The 27,397-nt window shown below is 37.5% G+C and overlaps 2 protein-coding genes across 2 annotated transcripts; both read right to left on the bottom strand.

Moving 5' to 3' along the window:
* Positions 1-6,966: 6,966 nt before the first annotated feature.
* On the bottom strand, positions 6,967-9,684 carry LOC141639955 (uncharacterized; the record flags this gene model as incomplete). The annotated part of the gene is made up of 5 exons (XM_074448922.1): positions 9,248-9,684; positions 8,626-8,992; positions 8,315-8,469; positions 8,168-8,222; positions 6,967-7,806 (listed from the first exon to the last, which is right to left on the bottom strand). Coding segments are annotated over exons 1-5 (1,854 nt in total), but the record flags the coding sequence as incomplete, so codon positions are not given.
* Positions 9,685-13,749: 4,065 nt separating this feature from the next.
* LOC141639956 (putative late blight resistance protein homolog R1A-4) lies at positions 13,750-25,090 on the bottom strand (the record flags this gene model as incomplete). Its single annotated transcript, XM_074448923.1, is given in 3 exon segments — positions 13,750-14,970; positions 20,499-23,705; positions 24,846-25,090. Coding segments are annotated over 2 exon segments (4,278 nt in total). The 3' UTR covers positions 13,750-13,844.
* Between the last annotated feature and the right edge of the window lie 2,307 nt (positions 25,091-27,397).

Below are 27,397 nucleotides of genomic sequence, written 5' to 3'. Positions count from 1 at the left end.
TTAAAATCAACTATCTACTAAAATAATGAAATGTCATAAAACTAAGAGACTACGGCGGAAGACTTCTATCGTCAGACGGTGGCACCTCCCAGCTATCCCAGTACTCAACTCAAACCTGCTCAATTACTACTCACCATCCCGAATGGATCACCGCAGGTTTACAAAACAACAAATGGGGTCAAGACTAATCACACAACTCAATATATATATCAACAATAAGATAAACAGACAGCTTAACCGTCACACACACATACATCCACACCAATCCCAACAATCTCAATCACTGACTGTCCACTGGACCAGTCCTGCCAGTGGGGGACCGCAGCCGTTCCCACCTAAGCCCCGCTCATCATATCGAGCGATAACTCTGTCCATTAATGTGCACATCCCCTTCCGTGGCGGGTTCCACGAAGGGCGAAACTAGGGCGTGAAGCCACTCCCGCAAGTGACTCCACTCAGCCGAGAACGCATCTCGATAACCAGAGAACAATCAATCACAATCACAATCACAATCACAGCCGTCACAATACAATTACTATATCAAACAATCAATCTAACAACATCAACAATCATCCCATTATGGGACTAATACTGAGTAGGAAATCCTACCTGCAAAGCACAACTATCAGACGGTCTCTACAGCTGTATCAAAAAGCTTCCTCTACGAAACCTCCTCCTATCATACAACATACAAATGCTACCAAATCACAAACTACTCATAAATCCCCAAATCCCTAGATTAGGGTTTAATCAACTTAAAGGAAAGACAACAAAAAGGGTACATAGATCTTACCCTCGACGCAAGGATCTCAACGGTATAACCAACGATGAAAACCGACCTTCCAAACTCCCGGAATTGCTAACAATGCGATTAAGATGTTGAACGAACTTGCTTTCTCTCTTTGACAGTAAATTAGGTTTTTGTAAAAGTGTTTAGAATGATGACGGAAAGATTATATATCTTAATCGCATAATTAACAAAACTCGAGAAAAACTCCCCGTAAACCGGCTACTCGATCGAGTATCTAAGGTACTCGATCGAGTACCCCCTTACTCGATCGAGTATCCTAGTTACTCGATCGAGTACCCAACAGGTCAGAACTATTTTAAAACGCCACTTGCCCTTACTCGACAGAGTAAGGCCTACTCGATAGAGTACCCAAAGACTCATAAATACGGAGTATTACATTAGGGGTGAGGGTACGTATTAGGAAACTCTTTTGATCGAACACCTAATCCCGCCCGCCTCGATAGCGGCCTCTACTATTAATTAGGGAAAATCATCTATACTCGATATGTTGAAGGGTATATGCATGCAATGCAACATCCATTAGATTAATCCTAACATGTGAGAATTAACTAAGTCGGTAGACACGTAATTTAACATGCATTAATGTCGAGGCAGAAATTTAGGTTGGTTGCATGTGAGAGCATACAAACAATATGATAAAGAAATAAAATACAAATACAATAAAGAAAATTACAATAATTACAACGGGTTAATTTATTTACGTCGAAAATACATTTAAAACGGATAATTTAAGAAAAAGAAAGGGAAAATAAATTAACGAACAGATTATTAGGCGATAATACGAGTAATAGTTAATTAATACGTAAGCTGGTAACTAGGTTAAAGCAACAACGGAAGTTCAAGGGCAGAATTCAACCCGGAACAGGCGCAGCAGTGCTGCGTCCTTTGGAAGAGGCGCAGTGCTCATTGCGTCATTCGAGGTGAATTCTGGGCATGAGCAGGAATTGCATATCTTTAATGTTCATTGGTAATTTAAACGATCGATTATTGATATTTGACTCGGATAGAAGTTGTTTAACGTATTATTTACATGCTTATATATCAAGTCGAGTGGGACTTAAGCAAGCTTCTCGGAGTGAAAACCGCCTTCTTAAACGGTTATTTGGAGGAAGAGTTGTACATGGTGCAACCCGAAGGTTTCATAGATCCTGAACATCCTAAGAAAGTATGCAAGCTTAAGCGTTCCATTTATGGACTTAAGCAAGCTTCTCGGAGTTGGAATTATCGTTTCGACCAGGTGATAAAAGAGTATGGTTTCACTCGATCGGTCGAGGAACCATGCTTATATATCAAGTCGAGTGGGAGCAAAATTGTATTCTTGATATTGTATGTCGATGACATACTCTTGATTGGGAATGACATTCCTCTCCTATCTTCGGTTAAAGAATGGTTGAAGAACCATTTCCAGATGAAAGATCTGGGTGAGGCACAGCGCATTTTGGGAATCCGTATCTACCGAGATAGATCACGATGGACGTTATCACTTAGTCAGGAGTCTTATTTGGATAAGATTCTTGAGAAGTTCAGCATGACCAACTCCAAGAAGGGGAACCTTCCAATGACGACTGGGATGCAGTTGAGCAAGTCTCAGTCACCCACGATGCCTGAAGGGATTGAGCGCATGAGTCGTGTTCCTTATGCATCTGCAATAGGATCGATCATGTATGCCATGATATGCACACGTCCAGACGTGGCATATGCATTGAGTATGACGAGTCGGTACCAAAAGACTCCGGGTGAAACACACTGGATAGCTGTTAAAAACATCCTCAAGTACCTACGGAGGACTAAGGATTGGGTATTGACTTATGGAGACGATACTAAGCTATGCGCAATCGGTTACACAGATGCTAGCTTCCAAACGGATCGAGATGATTCAAAATCTCAGTCCGGGTTCGTCTTCACTCTTAATGGTGCTGCGGTCAGCTGGAAGAGTTCCAAATAGAGTGTTGTAGCAGATTCAACTACTGAATCCGAGTACTATGCCGCTTCGGAGGCAGCAAAGGAAGCGATATGGATGCGTCAATTCTTACAAGGACTTTCGGTAGTTCCTAGTTCGAATGACCCGATCACCATCTATTGTGACAATAGAGGTGCCATCTTCCAAGCTAAGGAGCCAAAGTCTAGCAACAAATCTAGACATGTACATCGGAAAGCTCACCTGATCCGTGATTACGTGGAGCAAGAGGAGATAGCGATAGACAAGATTGCGACGGATGATAACATCGCGGATCCTCTCAATAAACCGTTGAATTATGATAAGCATGTAGGGCACGTTAATTCCATGGGAATTAAACGTGTTCCTGAGTTGTAGTACTTGATTATGGATTTGATACATTATCTTTTTCATATACTATTTATAACTTCATCGTTTTATTATAATATTTTGTTTTTCATGTGGATTGTCTCGACAACATTGAACGCCACAAAGTGAATCAATTACATTATATTTGTTTTGGTCCGTAATCGCCAATGTGAGCTGATAACTCCGGCTATTATATTGTGCAGTCGATTGATGGTGGGTTCAACGAGCCATAAGTCAAACGGTTGACTGATCGATCACAGATGCGAGATTATAACGATACCTCGTAGGACAACTTTTTGTGACAACGTAATGGAGTCCTAAATGTTTAAAAACATTCGGTGCCAGGTCGTGGATAGGACATCCAATGTGTTCCTAGAGTCGATTCTTTTGACTATCGACTGTCTCTTGAGATTAAGGCAGTTTTTGGGTGACTTTGGTTTCTTTCTCACGGTCTGCCAGAATCGGAGGCTAAGTAGATTTTTTCTGGGTCATTTCATTCTGTGCTTACATCTGCAGGATTCGAGTTGAGGAAAATATCCAACCCTTATCGGTATAGTTATTTCTCGGGGCCACTCGAGGAGTTGTAACTGAAATGCATGGCCATGCTCGAATGTTGATTCGTTTATCAGTTAAGTTACTCTCTAGTCGGGGAAACCACTCTTGATATTGATCGCTTGTACAATACGACCTTTGTGAATACGGATTTGCAAATTGTTTTACATTGAGTGGGAGAAATTTTAGGATATGAGAATCGGTTATCGCACATACACTTGTGAGGACAAGTGGGAGTTTGTTGGAGCTTGTGTCCTCCACAAATTAGTGTGATAACATTTGTAAATCTCTTACAGGTTCACAAGGGTATACTTCGTATATTTAATCAGTTGATTAACGTTTACCTAATAACGGTTGGCTTGCTAGAAAGTTTGACGTTATTATCATACAGATGGCGGTGATCAACTGGTCCCTAAAGGTCACACCTATAGGATGTGTTTGAGAGATGTGATTATAGAAATATGATCACATTGATGCCTAATATGACTAAACAGTTAGTCAATGTGTTGATGAGACAATTATTTAATGAAGATTAAATAATATTAGTTGAGACAATTAATCTGTCAATTAAATAAATTGAATATAATAAGTTATATTTAATTAAATGTATGTAATGTTAGCTTGGACGAATTAATCTGTTAATTCGTAATTAAATGTAATCGGTTATATTTAATATCAACAAGATGAATGTGTCATAGTGGTAATAGTGAGGGTACACAAACCAAGAGGTCATGGGTTCGATCCTCACTAGATGACAATTTAACACATTTTATACATTTTTGGAAAGACCAAAAATAAGGAGATTACACTCCTTATTTCGGTTATATGGGCCGAATTAGGGAAGATTATATTTCCCTAATTCACTCCCATATTTCGGTCACCATAAGAAGAAAAAGGTAGATCATTATTCTACCCTAATTCTTTTTGACCTAGCCTCCTCTCTCATCAGAAGAAAAACACAAAACAACTAAATTTTACAGAAAATTTTAGATCGATTCTAGCATTATCAATAGGGCATATCTCATATCATCTTGGGTGCAAAAATCGATAGGTGAATATCTACTTTGATATTGTTCTTAGGCCGTATTTGCTAGGACCGAAGGTTATTTCTGAATCCTATATTTTGTTTATGTATTTTAATTTTATGACTAGTAATCGTCATCATTATATTCGTTATAATCCTTAATAATAAGGGAAGTATACAGATAATTTCCCACATCCTCTACTAATGATTAGGGAAAATCATCTATACTCGATATGTTGAAGGGTATATGCATGCAATGTAACATCCATTAGATTAATCCTAACATGTGAGAATTAACTAAGTCGGTAGACACGTAATTTAACATGCATTAATGTCGAGGCAGAAATTTAGGTTGGTTGCATGTGAGAGCATACAAACAATATGATAAAGAAATAAAATACAAATACGAGAAAGAAAATTACAATAATTACAACGGGTTAATTGATTTACGTCGAAAATACATTTAAAACGGATAATTTGAGAAAAAAAAGGAAAATAAATTAACGAAGTTATTAGGCGATAATACGAGTAATAGTTCATTAATACGTAAGTGGTAACTAGGTTAAAGCAACAACGGAAGTTGAAAGGGAATTCAACCCGAATAAAGTAGCAGATCTTTGCGTCCTTTGGAAGAGGCGCGATGCTCACTACTGCGTCTGTTTCCCGAGGTGAATTCTCGGTGTGGCCGGAATTGCATATCTTTAATGTTCATTGGTAATTTAAACGATCGATTATTGATATTTGACTCGGATAGAAGTTGTTTAACGTATTATTTACATGCAAATTGGTCATAGAAACAATAAAAGACGAGATAAAACTAATTGGAACGAATTAATTACAAGATTAATTACAAGGATTAATAATGAATTAAATTAAATAGGTTATTATTGACGAACTAATGATGGTGATGATAAATAACAGATGAAAATATACGAAGGTTGAATTTCAGAGGCTTGACATTGATGAACCGAATCTCTAAAAATCCGAATTGATTTTAATGACGAAAACCCGCAAATATTAATTACTTGGGATTTAAGTCGAGAATTTAATGATGATAGATTATTAATGATTTACATGCTAAAATTATTATGTTAAAATTATCGTGTTAATGAAATAAGAACAAACAAAGAAAAAGCAAAGAATAAACAAACGAATAAAAGACGAAGGAAGAAGAAGGAAAGCAGGAACTGCGGCAGCCTCAGGAAGAGGCGCATCAGGTGCTGCGTTCCTTCTCGACATCTGTCTCCCCTTAATCCGTTAAAAAGGGTTTGAATAAAGGTTTTATAAATCGGTTTTGAATATATTTTCGACGTAACCCTTACAATAATGATTACAAAGACAAAGTACAATAATAAAAGATGGGATTTACACCCTCAGACGTACATGTTTGACGAAACGAGATTAACTAAGTTAACGTTTAGTGATGCTCGACTCGAATGTACGACGAAAGTGCCCTCTAAGAGGAAAACGAACAAAATTGATTAAGTTGATTGATGTGGAGTTGGTCAAATTGGTCGGTCATGGAAAACGAGGCTGGTACTCAAAAAGATCCGAGCTTAAGTGGTCTAAAGTTCAAGCACGTAGACGCCAAAAAGCAAGAGCGTAGTCTTAGAATGCAAAGGGAGAAGAGAAGGGCGGACACTCGCGTGATAAATATGAGGAACGAAGGCTCCTATTTATACTAATCACACGAAGGAATTAGGGTTTCGGTGAAACTTTGGAAGTAAATCTCGAAAAGATCTTAAAATACGCAGAAAGGAGCTGGGGAAGAGGCGCAGCAGCCACTGCGTCTCTTGGAAGAGGCGCAGCACCTGCTGCGTCCTTTCCCCAAGGGTATCCTCCTGCGGAAGAAAGATTTCCGCGTTTCTATTATGGAATTGCGGTTTGATCTTGATTTCCTTATTATTTATAAATAATTTCGAGATATAATTTACCAAAGATTAAAAGATTGAAAATATGGAATAGAAATATCCGGAACATTCCATAATATTCTGACTCGGCATTTTAAACGGTTATTAGAAAATGAAGACGGTTTTTGACCTGGACTCCAAATGTACTCTAATTACTGTCAAAACGACCATAATGGTGTGCGTAGATGACGACCAAGGGGTTGACACAAGTGTTTGAGCTATCACTTGACGATAAACTTACGAACTGTCATAAATCGTTCCGTGTACCAAACATGCGGCCCAATCATCACCGGGTGGTTTGCGGGAGGTGCAGAAATGAGGTATCTACAAGCTTCACCTTGTAGACCCATTTACATGAAATAACCTTCTTTCCCTTGGGCAAATCTGTGATCACCCATGTGTTATTGGACTGCAGGGCATCTAATTCAGTTTGCATTGCTTGTACCCATTGAGGGTCTGTTGCAGCTTCATTATAGCTAGTGGGCTCGGTATAGGATAGAATGTGATGGATGTGATCCTTAGCACCATTAGGCAACTCTTTGAACTGTACCATATTACCCCAATGAGTTCCACTAGCATATCCAGAAAAATGATAATCCTCTAATGATGAAAGGAGGTTAAGTTCATAATCTTTCAGATGTGATGGTAATTTGTGAGTTCTACTGGAAGTTTTAAGAGGCAACTCGGGCTGTGGCAATTCTTGTTGTGGTTCAGTCTGTGGGACTTTGTTAAGGGTTTTCTCAGTTTGAGGTGTATTTTGGTCATCTGTGAGGCTTTGTTCTGTGGTCTCATGATGGAAGAATATGGGGTCAAGATGTTGCTCAGGAGGACAAGGCAAAGTGCTGGTTGGAAAATATTTGGATAAATCTTCTGTGTGAAAGGGAAAAACATCTTCATGAAACTTGACATCTCTAGAATGGAAAATATTCTTTGTATTCAAATCCAACAGGGTGTAGGCCTTTTTGCCATAAGGATACCCAAGTAGAACACATGGTCTAGCCATAGGTTGAAACTTATCCCTATTTCTTTTTAGAGTGGCAGCAAAACATAAGTATCCAAAGGCTCTTAAATGAGTGTATGAAGGGGATTGCTTGTAAAGAACTTCATATGGTGTTTTGTTGTTCAAAACAGTAGAGGGAAGTCTATTTATTAAGTATGTTGCAGTCAGTATGCAATCTCCCCAAAAATTAATAGGAAGATTAGCCTGAAAATATAAACTTCTGGCAGTTTCAAGTAAATGTTTGTGTTTCCTTTCCACTATTCCATTTTGTTGAGGAGTGTCAACGCAAGTTGTTTGGTGAATTATTCCCTTTTTTTTCAAAGAATTCCCTAGCCTGGACCTCTCCTAATTCGGAACCATTGTCACTTCTAATTACTTTAACATGTGAATTAAATTGTAGCTCAATATGATTAATGAAGGCCTTGAGTAAGGGCAAGGTATTACTCTTGTATGCTAATAGGTGTGTCCAAGTGTTTCTTGAACAATCATCAACAATTGTGATAAAATGTTTGTGACCTGAGTGTGTTTCAACGTGATAGGGCCCTCATAAATCGACATGGAGTACCTCAAACATCTTATCAGACTTAGAATAACTTAGAGAAAAAGGAAGTCTGTGAAATCTGGCCATGAGACAAATTTGGCAAACAGAAGCATGATTTTGATTAGAACTAATTATTAGAGGCAATTGTTTGAGTTTTGCAAAAGGAAATGCCCTAGGCGACAATGCCAAACATCTAGAGAAGTACTACTATTAGAACTAGCAGCACAGGCAACATCAGCTTGAGTTTTTGAAGGTGTCTTGGAGTTTGCCAGGTAGAGACCGTTGTGTGCTTTACCAAGAGTCAAAGAAGTGGTCAAGGCTGGGACCTGAAGAAAACAGGCATCAGGTATAAAGACAGTGTGTGAGGACAATTGTTTGTTTAATTTGTTGATGGAAAGAAGACTAAATTTAAGTTCAGGAACATGTAGAACACCCTTTAGCATGATATTGTGAGAAAATTGTACAGATCCTATATGATGAACCTTCACTTTATTACCATTAGGTATTGTTATCTCACATGGGGACATAGGCTTGTAATAGTCTTTAAACAAATGCAAATGAGGGGTGATGTGGTCTGAAGCACCACTATCTAATATCCAAGGTAAAGAATTGTTGGTTATACCTGCCATCATTGCATATTTTTCACTGGGTGAAGGAGAATCCTTGTTGAGATTGTTGAAATTGGACACAATTTGAGAATATTTCTCTGAAGCAGTGGGTTGGCTCATATGAGGATTGCCATGTAGTGTCTTGCCTTCATCATTTTTGTGTTGCGTTTCATAGCTTTGAGTGTATGCTGCCATTTTCTTCTTTCTGAGTTCTGGGTGCAGTATGTAACACCTTTCATTGCTATGACCATCCATGTTGCAGCTTGTGCAGAAATAATTATTTTTCTTTGGTGTGCCAGTGTTGTAGCCCCAAAAGTTTCTTGCATTCCCTTTAGAATTACTGTTGAAAGATCGTTGTTGTTGTTGTTGTTGTTGTTGTTGTTGTTGTTGTTGTTGTTGTTGTTGTGTTGTTGTTGTTTTTGTTGTTGTTGTTGTTGTTGTTGTTGTTGTTGTTGTTGTTGTTGTTTTTTTGTTGTTGTTGTTTTTGTTGTTCCACCTTCTTGCTGCCATAGCAGAATTGTCAAGGCTGATAGGACTTTGGCTGGCGATTTCTCTTTGTTTCTCCTCTTGTATAATGAGAGAATAAGCCACATTGATGGTTAGGAGAGGATCCATCATTAAAATGTTGCCTCTCTGGGTCTTGTATGAATCATTGAGGCCCATCAAAAACTTAATCAACCTCTGGATTTGATCATGCTTGATGATCTCATCATATGCTCCGCATGTGCACCCACACTTACATATGGGCATGCTCCAAATACTGCGTAATTCTTCCCAACTCTTTCTCAGTTTGGTGTAGTATGTTGACACAGAATCTGACCCCTGAGCAATGTCATTTATCTGACTGTGGACGTGGTACAATTGTGCACCATTAAATTGCTCATACATTTCCACAATCTCTTCCCATACTTCTTTTGCTGTGTCATAGTACATAACGGTCTCCCCTATTTCACTAGATAAAGCCTTAATAATCCAAGAAAAGACATAGGCATTACATCTCTCCCAGTGTTCATACTCTACGCTTGTGGCAGAGGGTTTGAAAATCTTTCCATTGATAAAACCTAGTTTGTTTTAGGTTGAAAGGGCTATGCGCATAGATCTTTTCCAGGATCCAAAACCAGTTCCATCAAAGGGCTTATTGACAATGAGTTGGCATGGGTTATCGGATGGGTATATGTAGTAAGGGCTGTTGGTATTTATGGTCTTGCCTGTCTCTGCATTCTTTTTGAGTGAGTCTGAACTATCGTCCTTTGGTGGCATTTTGTAGGAAGGATAAAACAGAGAAAATAAAGGAACAACTAAAGATGCAGTCTTTAATACTCTAGATGAACAAAAACAAGAAGAATCAAATAAAGATGAAACCTTTGATGCGGAAATGAGTGAAAAAAACCCTTGGAGAATAAACGGTTGCTTTGATGAAGGATATGCAGAGTCAGGTTTCAGAAACCCGCTCTGATACCATTATAATTGTCATGGTGAAGATCCATGGTGTTGATAAAGCAAATAATAAACTCTGAATAAATGAGGGAACTTTCTTGTATATTGATGTGTATTTTTCTTACAGCTGCAGAGTGCAGAGAGCATTGTCCTATTTATATAGGTACATGAGAAAGATATTACATAAGAAAACCTAGAATAGAATAAATGGCCTGAAATCTATGTTGGATCACGTGTCCAATGATTAGGTTTGTCAAATTCTAGCATTCTGTGTGTGTCTTGCTTGCGTGGCTAATAATGCCTTGTCATGTGCACTGGTGTCATCCAACACAATGCGGTCCATGTCGACCAAGATGTTTTAAGAAGTTAGGAGTGTGTGGTTGGAGGTCAGCAAATTGGACAATCTCATCAAGCATAGAACGCTTCTCCAGGGTCCCAATCAATGGGCTAGAAAAGAAGTTGTACACCTGCAACACGCAGTAGTAGCATCAATTAATTAAGTTACATCAGGATCGCGGGGAGAATGCCGGTGGAGTTGGCGACATTAGCGAAGGTAGTGACGTAACGTCTGGCGCATGTATCGTACATGCGAGCACCAAGAGCACCACCTACTCCGCCACGGGAGTTGGAGGTGTGGGAGAGGATGGTTAGTCGGAGGGGATTGAAGGTGGCGGATGAGGAGGAGGACACTGAAACAGCAAACAGAGGTCAATGCTCCAGTAGTATTAGTAGTAGTTTGTATTCTACTAGTTGATTTCAGGGTTACTATACTCTGCAACGCCGCCGGTGCTGCTGCCGCCATTACGGAGGAAGGGACTGACGAGGTAGTTGTATTAAGTGGGTTTTTCTTATTTAAAATTGGCTTTTTTTTCTTTTTAATTATCTAACTCAGTCCTAGTTAACTTTTCGGTATCATATCAATTTTTCCTGGTGAAAAAATGGCCTGAAAATCTATAATTGGGTTAAACTGCACATCATGTATAATGTTGATTTGCACCACTGGGGCTAAATTACACAAAATGTCAAACATTTGGGGCCTATTTGTCCCATGTCCATCTATTTTTATGGTATGATATTTTACCAGTTTTTTTTATTTAAGACAATATTAGTAGAGGTGGTAAATGGGTCAATCAGATTAGTTTCGGTTCGGGTTCTTTCGGATTGGGTTATTTTGGTTTATCTTTTTTTTCGATTTAAGTTCGGTTCAACTCAGGTTAGATTCTGTTTCCACTTTTAATCAGTTGTAGATATTTTGGGTCGGCTCAGTTTGAGTCGGGACAATATCGAAGCAAATAAGGTTCAAGCCGAGTCAATATCAGACCAGACGAGATTCGAGTCAGGTCATAATCGGATCGGATGTTAAGGGATTAGGTCTTTATTCAAAACATTGGATATAATATAAATAATTTTTTTTCAAAAAAATAATATATAATGTTTTTTTTGTATAACTACGATATACTCCCTCCGTCCCGGTCATTTGTTGTCCTTTTCTATTTTAGGATGTCTCAGTCATTTGTTGTCCTTTCTATTTTAGGAATACATTTGATGAACAATTTTCTCATTCACACTCAATTTGATCCACATGTCATTTGGTAATTGACTCTCTCCTATTTTCTTGGTCTTTGTGCCAAAACAAAAGGACAACAAATGACCGGGACGGAGGGAGTAATATTAGTTAATTGACATCAAATGGGTGACACTCATATACAAAAAGACCCCTTAAATGTGACGCCTATGTACATTCGGGTCATTTCGGGTTTCAATGTTGGGTTTCAGTCATCAATGTCCCGGTTAAAATCGGTTCAGGTATATATCGGTTCGGATTAAAGCAATTCAGGTTGAAACAGTTCAGATTCATTCGATATTGGGTGTATTTCGGATATTAAAAATTCGGTTCGATTTCTAATCAATTCAAGTCAATTCAGGTTTCAGGGTAAAGTTCAGTTGTTTAATTGGGTCTTTTACTAAAATAACCATTTTTATTAAAGTATTTACCAAATTAACCATTCTCATATTTTAATTCTCATTCTAGCCATTCTTAAAGTTTTAGCAACATAATTAATTTTGACAATGGCTAGTTTGAGAAATAATTTAGATAAAATGGTCATTTTAATAAATTTTATTTTTATAAATCTTATAATTTTTCATCAAATATTTTTTTCCTTGTAGTAAAAGCTACCGTAAATGTTAAGAATAAACTTGTCATTTTATGAGGAAATAAAAAAAAACCAAATGGCTAGTTTATTAAACAAAGGGAGAAATTAAACTAGTCATATTTTTTGTTTCAATTTATTTTAGATTTGTAATTTTATCACTTTTTTCTTATAACTTTGCCCATATTTATCCGTTTCTAAGAAGATGCTAGGTGTTATAGTTGTTCTGAATAATTGTAAAGTTTTTATCTGGTTCATTCTCCTGCTTTCAGAAGCCAGAAGGCCTTCATTAATCGAGGCATTGATCCCTGTTTATATGTTAATAACTTTTTTTTTCTTTTTTTTCTTTAAGCTTCCCACTGAGATCAGAAGTTTAAATAAATCGTCAATCATCGTAAATGAGCTATAAAAAATTGCATTAAATGTGAATACATATCTTGCACAAATAATTTGTTGAAGATGAAATGAGATCTTCTATTTGATGTTGAGAATTACTCAAGTTTACTTTGTAGCATATATTTGATGATCGAAAATACATAATACTCCTTAATTTTTATTTAAGTTTGACATTATTGACATCTGTATTAATTAAATTAGCCATTTTACCCAAATTATTTCCCAAACTAACCATTGTCAAAATTAATTATGTTGCTAAAACTTTAAGAATGGCTAGAATGGGAATTAAAATATGAAAATGGTTAACTTCGTAAATACTTTAATGAAAATGATCATTATAGTAAAAGACCTGTTTAATTCCTATTTATTTCTCCTCAATCGTCCAGATGTTTCGAGACGACGTAATGATCAATAACAAATTGTCACAAAAATTGTAAGAACCAATACATTTGCTTCTTTTAGATCAAACTTCTTCTTCTCTCTTTGTAATTCTCTCAAATAAACTCTCTTTAATTCTTCTTCTAAGCTTATCCATTGTGATGTACAATTAAAGCTTTAGAGTTATCAAATTCATAAAATCCTTGATAAGTAAGTAGTAACGATAACCTACCTATAGTGCTTTAAAAGGTTAAATAGTACTCCCTCCTATTCCGAATAAGTGTCCCATTTGGACAATGGCACGAAAATTAAGGAATATAGTTAAAATAATGAAAATTATTGTATAGGGGTAAGAATATATGAGTTAAATAATGAAAAGTATTAAATATGATGGGTTATGGGTGGATGGGGTGGTAAATAAAGAAAAGAGCTAAGAGTAGGAAAGTAAAAAACCATGTCCAAATATGGCAAATGGGACAGTTATGTGAATAGACGTAAATGGCAAATGGGACAGTTATTTAGAATAGGAGGGACTACTACGAGAATTAGAAGTAAAGAAAGACAATTAATTTAAGTGTGTTTGTCAAGTTCACAAGCATGACAATGTTTCGTTTCGTGCTATGCACATTATTACCTTATAGCATTAGAATTTTTAAGTAAAGAAAAGATTTCATGTTCCCGCGATCAATTCCACATTAGAGTGGATCCAGTGAAGTAATAGTAAATTTGCTAGTCACTGAGTTCATCATCTTCATTAAGGTCGAGCATATTTGGATTGATGATGGTCTCAAACTTCATATTCCCGCAATCAATCTGCTCCCTCTTTATCTTAAGAACCGACTTGACGAGGGACACATCGCACCAGTAAGCTTCAATGCCCATCAAATCTCCAATGTTTCCAAAATCTTCCGGAATTGTCTGGAGCAGCTTGCAACGTCGCACAACTAATCGCTCTAGTCTCGGAAAGTTGTCCTCTGATGCTTCCCATTCTTTAATGTCAAGCTCCTCCATCCTCAAATATTTCAGATTTTTGAACGTGTCGGCTGTGCTCCATAGCTGTCCTTCAAAGGCTTTGAACAATAACTTGAGGATCTCAAGCCGAGGGAGCAAAACTGCAATCTTATCAATTTCCGACCAAGGTAACTTAAATTTAGAAAGTGTTAACTTGGTGAGGCTTGAGGGAAAGCTAAGCTTGCCACAAAATCGACCAAAGCCACAGTAGTACACTCTTAAAGATTCAAGGTAACACAAGCAATCAAAGAAAGAGAATTTGCAATGCTCGTCCAAAAATATGCATCTTAGCTTTCGAAGATTTGGCAACCGAGCAATTATCTGGAAACCAGCGTCCCTTGAAAGAACCGGTGTAGAGAAGCTTTGCAGACTGCTTAAAGAGTTAGGGTAGCTATGATCGACAGCAACGCTTGCACGTTTATTCACCAGGAGATGCCTCAACTTGCTCAGATTAAAAATTGTATATGGAACATCGACCTCACCGCGGATTCCATTCACGACGAGTGTTTCAAGGTTACGGAGCTCACCAATTGATGAGGGAATACTTTTCATCCAACCTCTTAATGCCAAGTACCTCAACAATTTCAGACCTGATACACTTTCACAAAATGTACTGTCTAATTCAAGGATTTCCAAGTCCAACAAAGTGAGTGATTTGAAATTCTCGAAAATGAAAGACATGGGGCATAGACTATTAAACCGCCGTTGGCTAGTTATAGGGCAAATTAACGAACGGATTCCTGACTGTGTTAACCCCTCATCGCTTTTGAATAACATAAACTGATCCTGAGTTGAGCTAAAACATACACGACCACGCAGTTGATGACTTGCAGGGTCATCCCACCTGAAATATATACACATAAGCCGACAAACTGGAACTATGTTACTGATCTTAAAGATATGCCTAAGAGAGAACTTAGGGTTGCTTCTAATCAGATTTTATCCCTTTTTCAGGATAATTACCCTGAAATGGCTGATAGAAACGTGACTATTCCCTTTTTCTTTGTTTCAATTTACTTGTATGGCCTGGTAATTATGTTGTTAATTAATTAATTAATGTGTTTTTGGGTAGATTTTTATCAATGTCCCATGGTATTTTAGCTTGCTCTACTCAATGATCAGCCCATTTCTGACTCAAAGAACTAAGAGCAAGTATGTCATTGCCAATGAGACCAATGTTGCTGAGACTCTCTACAAGTGAGTTATTACATTTTAGTACTGGACTTCGTCTTAATCATTTGTTTACCTTTGATTAAAGAATGAAAATGGTAAACAATTGACTGAGATGAATTATCTGATTTCACACTTGACAAGTGTAGATTATGGTAACAAGTGATCATTTTATGCTAAAATACTTGGAAGCATGGACAATTTTACTATTTAACGTGTCTGTGTTTCACACCGTGTCAGACATCCACACTTGCACGACACAAAATTTGAATTTTTGTTAAAATTTAACCTTTACAACAATAAAATTGTACATACTGCATAAGTATAAATTATACTCCTATATTTTATAAAATTGAAAAAACGTGTCCATTATTAACCAAATATCTCACAATTAGGAAATAGTATAGTGATCATGTAAATATTGCAAGTATAGTTTTCTCTTTATTATGTAAATTATTTCCTTACCATAATTGCTAACCCATGTACACTATAAATACTTGTAACCCTTTCAATGTTAATTACAACTTCTATTCACAAACTTATATCTCTTATATGGTATCAAAAGGCTCTCATCGATCCAACCTCAAACTTCGACCAAAAAAACCCTCCTTTAAACGCCACGCCGCCTCTTCCTTGCCCTTCTTACCACTCGACATGGCAGCCAACACCCCTCACAATGAAACCATCGTTCCCAATCCTCATGAGAACTCCAAACCTTTAACCTCGCCAAACTTAAACCATTGCGTAAAACTCAATGCCCTCAATTACACCGCCTGGCGATTTCAACTAACCAATATTCTCTTTGGTTTTAGTCTCCTCGGTTTCGTAACTGGAACCGAAACACCACCTGCCAAAACCGTGACCGACGCCAAAGGTGAGCAACCAAACCCGTCTTACTTGACATGGCTCAAACAAGACAGTCTTATTCTTGGGGCCCTTATGGGTACCCTCTCGGCTGCCCTACAACCTTTAATAGTACGGGCCAAAACCGCTAAGGAAGCATGGGATATCCTTGCTCAAACCTATGCAAACCCTTCGAGGGCACACATAATGCAACTCAAAAACCGCTTTGAGTCTATTGTTAAAACCTCCGACCAAACCATAACCGATTACATGAACTCGATCAAAGTTTGTGTTGATCAACTCACTCTCATGGGTAAAATACTTGACCCAGAAGATGTCATAGATAGAGTCCTCAAAGGTCTCGACTATGAAACCTACAAACCCGTCATCACCACCGTAAGAGGCCGAGACACACTTATCTCCTTCGAAGCTCTTCACGAGCAACTGTTGAACCACGACCTCATGTCTAGCCATGACAACTCCACCACGCACAATCACTTCACTCCCTCGGCCAATCCCGCACACCATCACACCAACCAATACCGCAACACCAATCGCCAACAACCTGCCACATATTATCACCAACCTTCTCACCAAACCCCACCTTCGAACCCGCCTGTTTCACGCCTCTTCAAGGGTCGATGCCAATGGTGTCGGGAAACAGGTCACGTAATCGCCAATTGTCCTCTATTCCGAAAACTATTTCCTAACATCACGTTTCCTGAACCGAACTATCGTCAACACCAAAACCCAACACAACCCCCACCGCAAGCACACGTTGCCAATTACGGCAACCAGTCCTACACCAACACCATTCCCAACCCTAATTTCTTGTTCGACAGTGGTGCCTCACACCATTTGACACATGATTTAGACACTCTCGCATTCCACTCACCTTACGACGGCCTTGACGATCTCATCATTGGTGATGGCTCTGCCCTCCAAATCGAAAATACAGGTTCGTTTACAATGCAAAGTCTTAAGTTCAATGACGTTCTTCATGTTCCTAAAATATCACGCAATATTGTATCTATTTCGAAATTGTGTAAAGATAACAATGCTTATGTTCTTTTCACTGACAATTATTTCTTTATAAAGGATCGTCACAACCAGAAAACCCTCCTCCAGGGCCGAGCAACCAAGGGAGTGTATGAATGGTGTCCACCACCGGTCGTCAATCAAGCCGCTCTCCAAAATAGAGGAACCACGCCTCCTTCGTGGGAAGGAACCACGCCTCTTTCGTGGCACCACAAGTTGGGTCATCCCGCATACGATGTACTTCAACTAATTAATAAAAATTTATCTTTTCGCATTCGAAATTTTGATCATTGTCATGCGTGTTGCATCTCTAAAAGTAAAAAACTTTCATTCTCTACTTCGTCCATCACCTCCAACGCACCATTAGACCTAATTTTTTCCGACCTATGGACTAGCCCTGTCTTATCTCGTGACAACTACAAATATTACGTCGTATTTGTAGACCATTATACTAAATATGTTTGGTTATATCCTTTAAAACGAAAGTCCGAAACTACTCAAGTTTTCACACAATTTAAGGCCCTAGTCGAAAAATATTTTAATAAAGCCATTCGTCGCTTTTTTTCAGATAATAGTGGCGAATTTACAAAATTAAATCATACACTACTTGTTAATGGCATATCACATAACACTAGTCCGCCTCACACACCTGAACATAATGGCTATGCCGAAAGACGACATAGACATATTGTAGAAACCGGCCTTGCCTTACTTAATCACGCCGGCCTTCCCACCATTTACTGGCCGTTTGCCTTTACTACCGCAACGTATCTAATCAATCGCTTACCAACCAAAACATTGAATGGTGACTCACCTTATTTTAAACTACATAACATTCAACCCAACTATCATAAGCTTCGAAATTTCGGATGCCTATGCTATCCGTGGCTGAGACCGTATACAAAACACAAGTTAGAAGATCGCTCCATCGCTTGCATTTTTATTGGTTATTCTAATACTCAAAGTGTGTATCATTGTTTAAACCCAAAAACTCATCGAATATATACCTCCCGACATGTAAAATTCATCGAACACCACTACCCGTTTCTCGACCCCACCTCGTCATCTCCTCCACCCGTGGTTGATGACTGGTGTACTCTTCATATTCCTCTTCTCTCTCCGCTGCCCACTGCCGTGTCCACACCCACGACCCAGCCTTCTACTTCCATCGAACCCACCCCGCGCCCTCCTGTCACAATCACTTATTCAAGACGGCCTCGCCCTTCGACCGTGCCTCCTTCCACGGCATCCCACCACCAGTCCAACCCTCATATCACCCCCACATCTATCCCTACTTCTGTCGCCCCTAAGACTCGCAAACAAGCAGCCCAACCACCTCCTAAGACCATCATTACTCGTCTAGCTAATGGTATTATAAAACCCAATCCTAACTACACTAACAACCTCGCTCAAGCATCGTCAACCAGTGATAGTTTACCCAACACAGTAAAGCAGGCCCTCATTCTTCCTCAGTGGCGTACCGCCATGCAAGAAGAATTTGCTGCCCTTGAACGAAACGAAACCTGGACGCTCGTCCCACGCAATTCCTCTCAAAATGTTATAGGATGTAAGTGGGTTTTTCGAAATAAATTCAACCCCGATGGCACCCTCAAACAACACAAGGCTCGTCTTGTGGCTAAGGGATTTCATCAGCGACCTGGCATTGATTTTAATGAGACATTTAGTCCTGTCATCAAACCTACAACCGTCCGTTTAATTTTATCCTTAGCAGTCACAAACTCGTGGTCGCTACGACAATTAGATGTTAACAATGCGTTCCTCCAAGGCACATTAAGTGATGATGTGTTCATGGTTCAACCACCTGGTTTCGTTAACCAATCTAAAGTCGATCATGTTTGCAAATTGAACAAAGCCATTTACGGCCTTAAACAGGCTCCTCGAGCCTGGTACATGGAATTAACCTCATACCTTCTCACCTATGGTTTTAAACAATCCGTTTCTGATTCATCTCTATTCATTTTACAGACACAAACCACCTTTATCTACATGCTTATCTACGTTGATGATATTATCGTCACTGGACCGAATCCCACTCAACTACACCACTTCATTGCAAAATTGTCTCAACGCTTCTCGCTTAAAGACCTAGGACCGTTATCTTATTTTCTAGGCATTGAGGTTGCTCATAATTCTCATGGCATTCACCTAAGCCAATCTAAATATGTTCATGATCTTTTAACCAAATACAAAATGCTCGAGGCTAAGCCTAATTCGACACCTATGGCTACCTCTCCTCCATTACTTCGTGAAGACCACCTAGCTATTCATAACCATTCGGACTATCGGACCATCGTTGGTAGCCTCCAATATCTATCACTCACACGGCCTGACATTGCTTTCGCAATTAATCGTCTTGCCCAATTCTTACATCACCCCACCACCACCCATTGGACTGCATTAAAACGGCTTCTTCGTTACCTACAGGGGACTCAAACCGTTGGCCTCCAACTGTATCGCAACTCTCCATCCCGTCTTCATGCATTCTGTGATGCCGATCATGCCGGCGACAAAGACACCTATGTTTCCACCACTGGTTACATCCTTTACCTTGGTCGCAACCCCGTCTCCTGGTCATCCAAGAAACAACGAGGTCTTGCTCTCTCTACCACTGAGGCTGAATTTCGAGCAATTGCATCTGTCACAACCGAGCTTCTCTGGCTTCGCAACCTTCTCACCGAGCTCAATATATCCGTTCCTACACCTCCGACCATCTTTTGTGACAACATTTCCGCCACTCTTTATGCCAAAAATCCGGTCTTCCACTCGCGCATGATGCACATGGCCTTATCGTTCCACTTCGTCAAACAACAATTGCTTCATGGTAACATTCGCATCCAGCATGTCACAAGCAAAGATCAGCTAGCTGACATCCTCACCAAGCCTCTCCACAAGCCTCAACACCTTCTGCTTCGCTCCAAGATCGGTCTTACCCATCGGACGTCCATCTTGCGGGGGCGTATTAACCAAATATCTCACAATTAGGAAATAGTATAAAGTGATCATGTAAATATTGCAAGTATAGTTTTCTCTTTATTATGTAAATTATTTCCTTACCATAATTGCTAACCCATGTACACTATAAATACTTGTAACCCTTTCAATGTTAATTACAACTTTTATTCACAAACTTATATCTCTTATATCCATGTCCTATATTTCATGGGATGCCATGTCACGTGTCACGTGTCCGTGCCCGTATCTGTTTCGGTGTTATCAAGGTGACAAGTGCCGTTCAATATTAAAAAGGAAAAAGGAAAGAAAAAAAATGGAAATATACAAAGACTGGGAAGTAGGTTATACCTGTCGACCGTGATTAGGAACTTCTCCTCGTTAGCTTTTTGTACACAAAAATCACGCAGCAAATCGTGGATCCTGCAGGATTGAATTCTATTGTCGAAGCTTCGCTTTGAAACCATCAGTAAACTCCTGTCAACCAGGTCCACCAAGTACTTCTCTGCCGCGCCTTCCAAGCTTTCCTGCTCATCGGCATTCTCCACAAATCTTTCTGCAAGCCATAGTCGTACCAGTTTTGACTTGGGGATTTCTCTTCCTTTGGAGAATGCTCTGCAGTATAGAAAGCATTGCTTCATGCGAATCGATAGATGTTTGTAACTTAGTTCTAGCGTATTCAGACCACCATTTAAAAGGTAATCGTCTAGGCTTTGTTCAACTTCACCCCAACTATCTTCAGTCTCATCTTTATTTTTAAGAACTCCAGCTATCATAACAATTGAAAGTGGCAGCCCTCCACATTTTTTTGCGATTCCTTTTCCGACTTCACATAATTTATCAGGACAGCTCTTGGTGCCAAATACTTTATTCTCCAATAAATGCCAGCTTTTGTCTGGGGATAGGAGATTGAGTTCTAAAACATTCTTATCACCACAAACTTTCTCACCAACGGTCTTATACCTGCTGGTTAATAGTATTCTACTTCCAGTGTTGCCGGTTGGGAAACATATCTGAAGAGCATTCCAAGCCTCAATATCCCATACATCGTCTAATACTATCAAATAATTCTTCTTCTTAAGGAGACTCTGCTTCAATAGTTTAGCTAAACCTTCCACTCCCATGGCATTGATTTCACTGCTAGTCCGCTCACTGATCTGACCTGTGATGTCACGGAGAAGGTCTTTCCTTTGAAACTCTTGCCCGACATAACACCAAGCTTTAGCATCGAAGGACTTGGCACAACTTTTGTATAAACTCATGGCTAGGGTTGTCTTGCCTAAACCAGGCATCCCAACTATTGAAATTTTCTCCAAACTCTTTGACCCTTTGGTAAGTTGCGTCCTCAGACTATCTTCTTCTTCAAAATTCACTTCATCTTTGGAATTTGCTTCGCCTTTTTCTGTTTTCTTTTCATCATTTGCATCTAAGATCTCAACTTCAGTCTTGGATGTGTCCGTACTGGAAAATTTTAACAACTTCTCTTTGATAAGCATACCCTCTTCAGAGACGTAAAACACTCGCAATTTGTTAAACCAGTTTGGAAACTCCTTTAATGTGTCAATCATATTGTCCACTTTACGGCCTAGCTTCATCATCTGAGTCCATAGCTGCTTTACTTCCTCATCTCTCTCGTGCCTCATTGCATGACGTTGAAGAAAAGAAAACCAGAAAGATAAATCATCACAGAGTCCTCCAATCCGAACTGAAATATAAGTATCAGTTTCCCCGAACTCTTTAAGATTTACCAACATATCATAAAACTCTAATTCAGACATGGGTAAATCGACAAATTTGGTATAAGCGTGTCTGAGCGATGCCTCGAAGCCCTTGACTGTTTCCACTGTGCTGGGGCAATCGTCATCTTTCGATTCCCTGAAAAATAAGATGTAAATGCGTGCTGCTTCAATGACTCCAATCTCAACATCCTTGATGACATCAACGGCTCCCTCCATCTTGAAAGTTTCCACTAGATTTTTCCCTAGAGAGTACAGTAACTTTACAAATAGTTTGTCATCTTCCATTGTGGCAATAGATTCACGAAGCTCATGCAGAAGCTCATTAGCTTCCGGCATCTGAACTACAGTTTTGATCAAATCCAGTAGTAGATCAGTAGGGTGCGGCATGTTTGCTGTTATATCTTTGATGATGTCAAGAGAAAGAGTAAGAAAATCCTTTCTACACTTGAATTCTCTTAAGAGTGACCACAGTTTCCACCAAGCATTATAGAACTGTACTTCAATTTGGAGGTACCTATCCTGGAGCTCAGTATTCAAATGGAATAAATTTTTGGTGTTGATGATAAACGTGTGCAGTAAGGTGAGTTCCTCTAAAAGATTGGTAGTTGGGGTGTTGCATAACACATCGTCCTCCAATATCAACCTTGCAAATTTCAAGAAATCGCCAATTTGATAATTGCTATATATCTTCTTGAGATCGTCTCTGATGTCCACAATTCTCTGTTGTGCGTAAATTATCTTCAGATCCAAAGCTTCCTCAGAAGGAGGACTAACAAGTAAAGCATTATACGCGTCATCAGCCAGGATATAAATGTTTTTTGAAATCACATATGATATCCCACTCTCCACAAAAATTTTAATCCAAGTTGGGATGAGTGCTTTTTTGTAATCAGCCAGTTGCTCTTGAATGACTCTAATATCTTGTACAATTTGAGGAGGGAGATCATCATATAGTGAGATGACAAGGTTTTGTAGGTCGTCAGTGAAGCAGAGGAGAGTTTCGTACTCCATACCAATTGGATATTCTAAGCTTAGTTTTGGGACATTCAATTTCCTAAACTTACGCCAATCACTCACACATTTTTGTATCTTCTCTGCCAAGGGAGAAAGTGAGTGTTGAAGAAATTCTTCATCACACGAGTTGAATAATTGAAATAGCTTGAAGACACGCATAACTCTCCGAGGCAAATCTTCCATATGCTGAAACATTTCACCTGTGATTGTCCTCGTTTGCTCCAAACAATCAAAATCCCAATTTGCCATGGAGTTATGAAAACATCTTAAGAGTACTAGTGGTTCTTTAATTGTTTCAAACTGATACGACATATCAAAAGCGATAATTGTCTCATCTTTCTGAACAAAATCAAGAACTTGGACGACCCGCTCTGTACATTTCACCCAATCGTATTCCCCTTCTTCAACAGTGCTACATGAGTAAAAGTATTCGGCTGAATGAAAGACACAACAAGAAGATGAACGAAATGAATGTTGTGGACAGCGCACTTTTTGCAGCCAATAATCAATAAATTTTGTACCATCCTTTAAATATTGTAGACGACCCTCCATCAGTAGTCTATCTTCTTCTTTTTGTCTATGAAAAGGTGTTTCCCACATACGCGAATCCCAAAATGGTATGATAAACATCAACAATTGCCTCAGGTATTGAATTTTTTTTTTCAGACTGAACTTGAAGAACCCAGTTGGTTTATCATCATCCGCTTCCACCACATCTAAATCTTGCAAGATTCTCTCGTATCCACTCATTTTTCCTTATTCCATACGCCAAAATTGTCCAGATAATCAGAGATTACGACTAGGCCTGTATATGTACACAAAACCAGCATTCAGATACTTTGACCAACTATGGAATATTAAGTCTACGTTGTACTTGATTAAGTCCTTGGCTAGTCCAAGGAAAACGATTGCTGCATCCGCCATGTATTCTAAGTCTGTCTCGTTTTTATTCAGATCTGTTAGAGAATAGTCGGATCCACCATGAGTAGGAAATATTTTTATTCCGCAGTTTTTTCTACAGATCGTTTGTATAAATTGTGAGTTGCCCATTGTTATGGACAAAGAGACATGGTTTTGTAGAAAACCATTTGAGTCCATGCTTTATAGTAAACCATGGTCTCCCTCCTACGATTTTATTAGAGAAGAGATGTTCTTTGGTATTGGTCCTAGTGATCAATATTTAGGCCGATAGATTCGTGATACTAGTTACATACTCCTTCCATACCAGACTAATGTTAACATTGATCGTTTTGCCACTATTCATGGTTGTATGGAATCTTCGATATTATTCTTAATCTATAAGACAAAATATAGTCATGTGAGATCTTGTTTGATTTATCGCCGCTTAATCTTTATAAGAATATCAAATTTTGATAATTTTTAATAATGCGTAAAAAAAGATATTTACGTTCGCAAAACGCGTTCTCGGCGTGTACAAAAAAGTGTGAAAAAATTACGATATTCAATTTTGGTGTGGTATGGAGGGAGTATTAAAGTCATCCTGAGCAATCACTTGGAAGATTCCGCAAGTTCTGAGATAGATTTTGTATTCTCCGGATTTAGCAAAGTGAGTGACTATGCACCTTGCTAAAATCGTCTTGTGTTGTTATATTTCTACAAAATTGATTAGAGATATTGGATTTGAGTATTGATAGCTACATCTACTAATCCGACTCAATTTGAGGGACCACCCAAAAAATGAACCGATCCGACTCATTTGAAGGACCAACTTAACAAACATAAACTATTGTGACACACTGACACAATAGTGCAATACTATCACTCTATCTCATACGTCGCGCGAAGAGAGCCAAACCAGAAGGGGCTCGACTTAAACCGGATTCACGCGTTTACTAGTGAGGTCAACCTCCAACAATCATTCAGTTTGAACAAAAATACAAAGACTCGATCAGTCTAGTGGTATAGAGAAAATTAAACATAATACCTGAGATTGGTGTTGCTAAATGAATGCCTTAGATTAGGCAAAGGTGCTTGCTCCAAAGGCCAAAGCCAGATTAGTGGAAAGTCTTGGGAGGTTGTGTTGATAATGCCTTACATTAGTGCTACTAAATAGAACATGGCCTACTAGTGTGCTGCTGTGGTCATCGTATTTTATTCTCACTCTCTTGACTTTGATTCCTCCACGTTACTCTTCTTAATTACTCAAAGAGTGAAGATCTAAAATTAGCCGCAAATTCTTGTTTAAGATGTACATTTTTCGTTTTTTTAAAAAGACTGGATTTTGTGACTATTTAATCGTCATATGTGACCATAATAGCCCAGCTAATTTTATCGCTTATAGTAACTTGTTTTTCAACAATAGTCAAATTTAGCTGTAAAATAGTTTCAAAATTCCATCTTTTTGAAAAGGCAAATTTAAGAAAAATAACCCAATCTTTAGGTAATCTTTCAAATATAACCCAACATTACCCCTTTAATAAAAATAACTCAACCTTAACATGTCTTCTGAAAATGACCCATATGCTAATATAGGAGCAAAATTTTCCTGACGAAAATTCAGGACATTTAATACTACCTAATTAGATCAATAAAAAAATGATAAAATCTGGTGACTTCAATTTCAATATTGAATTATCGTCATCATCACCAAGTTAATAGTCAAAACAAATGAATTCTTCCCTCTCATCATCTATAGTATCGGACTATCAGTAAGAGCCTTGATTTTGATAAAGTGACTAATGAGAATATAAAAGTGTTTGGGTTTAGAAGGTTGAATTGGGTGGATTAATTGATAAAGTGTTAATGAGGATGATGATCAACTTATTGATGATATTGGTTTATGTAAGGAGATTTGATAGTCTTAGGTCATGTTCTTTTCTAAAACTGCGGTAGGTCCGAACTGAATGAATGGTGAAATCAATGGAATGAATCAATCAATGGAGCCGAAATTTCTAATCAACTAAGCCGATTAGAGTTAATTGAATCAAATAATATTAATATTAATACCAAATATAATAAATAATAATAATAATAATAATAATAATAATAATTATTATTATTATTATTATTATTATTATTATAGTTATTAATATTAATATTAATATTAATATTAATATTATAACTATTATTATTATTATTATTAGAAGAAGAAGAAGAAGAACATTAATAATAATAATAATAATAATAATAATAATAATAATAATAATAATAATAATAATAATAATAATAATAATAATAATAATAATAATAATTATACTAATTTGAGTGATTAACTAGGTAACCACCATGAACCAAGGTTCGCCATCAATCTAATTAGGTGAAATAATGGAGCACCAATTTGCTAGATTGATGTTCAAATTCTAGCTGTTGATCATCCTAATTTGACAAATTAGGTAACCACCACAAAGCACCAACAATCCTAATTTAATTAATTAGATAAATAAAAATCGACAGACCCTAATTTCATCTTTAACAAATAAATAAAGTTTGGTTGATTAATTAAAACTCAACAAATAATATTAATAATTGATAACAAGTAAATTAATTAATTATTTTAAAATTAGAATTCATATTGTAAGTTTTAAGTCATTTGAGCAATTAAATTAAGTTTTAGGGAAAAATATTGATTTAAGAGTTCACTTGGTTCAGTTTGAGGTGAAAAGGGTACAGAATAGAACGTTGTGAAAAAGTGTGTGTGAAAGAGTAAAGTTCGTATATGAAAAAATAATTAGGTATTAATAATAGTAATATTAAAATTAACAATGTTATTAATAATATTATTATTAATTAATATTCATATTCATAATAATAATAATAATAGTAATAGTATTAATTATATTAATATGAATATTATTGATTTTAATAACCATAATATTCATAATAATAACAATAATGAGGATGATTAATTAATAATAAATTAATGATGATGATGATAATAATAATAATAATAATAATAATAATAATAATAATAATAATAATAATAATAATAATAATAATAATAATAATAATAATAATAATAATAATAATAAATAATAAATAATAAATAATAATAAAATAATAAAATATTAATATTAATATTAATAAGAACTATTAAGTTTAAGATTCGCAATATTGAAATTGGCTGAATTTAGTGGAGCCGAATCAAAGGTGGGTGAAACTGAAGATGGAGCGAGTGAGCTGGACAGAATGAATAGAGTCAACTAAAATCGAATAGAGTTGAGCCGAATCGAATCGAGCCGAATCGAATCGAATAGAGCCGAGCCGAATCGAGGTGAGCTGAAAATAAGCCAGAAAGAACAGGGCCTTAAACCCGTGTAAATTACACGATTGCTGTTTTAAATTTTGTTCTTATAAAAAATATATATATTTAAGATATAATTTTAAATTAATTAATTATCTCTTTTTGAAGTCAATTATAGTGATAAACAAAGTTTTAAAATAAAACAATAAAACATTTATATTTTTTGTTAAATACTTTAAACTATTATAGTACTTTTTAGATTTAAATTAAGAATTTCACCAACCATTAAGAAAACT

This window comes from Silene latifolia, unplaced genomic scaffold (assembly GCF_048544455.1).
Source record: "Silene latifolia isolate original U9 population unplaced genomic scaffold, ASM4854445v1 scaffold_638, whole genome shotgun sequence".
Taxonomy (NCBI): Eukaryota; Viridiplantae; Streptophyta; class Magnoliopsida; order Caryophyllales; family Caryophyllaceae; genus Silene; species Silene latifolia.
Note: the sequence above shows the minus strand (reverse complement) of the source record. Positions and strands in the feature narration are given on the sequence as shown.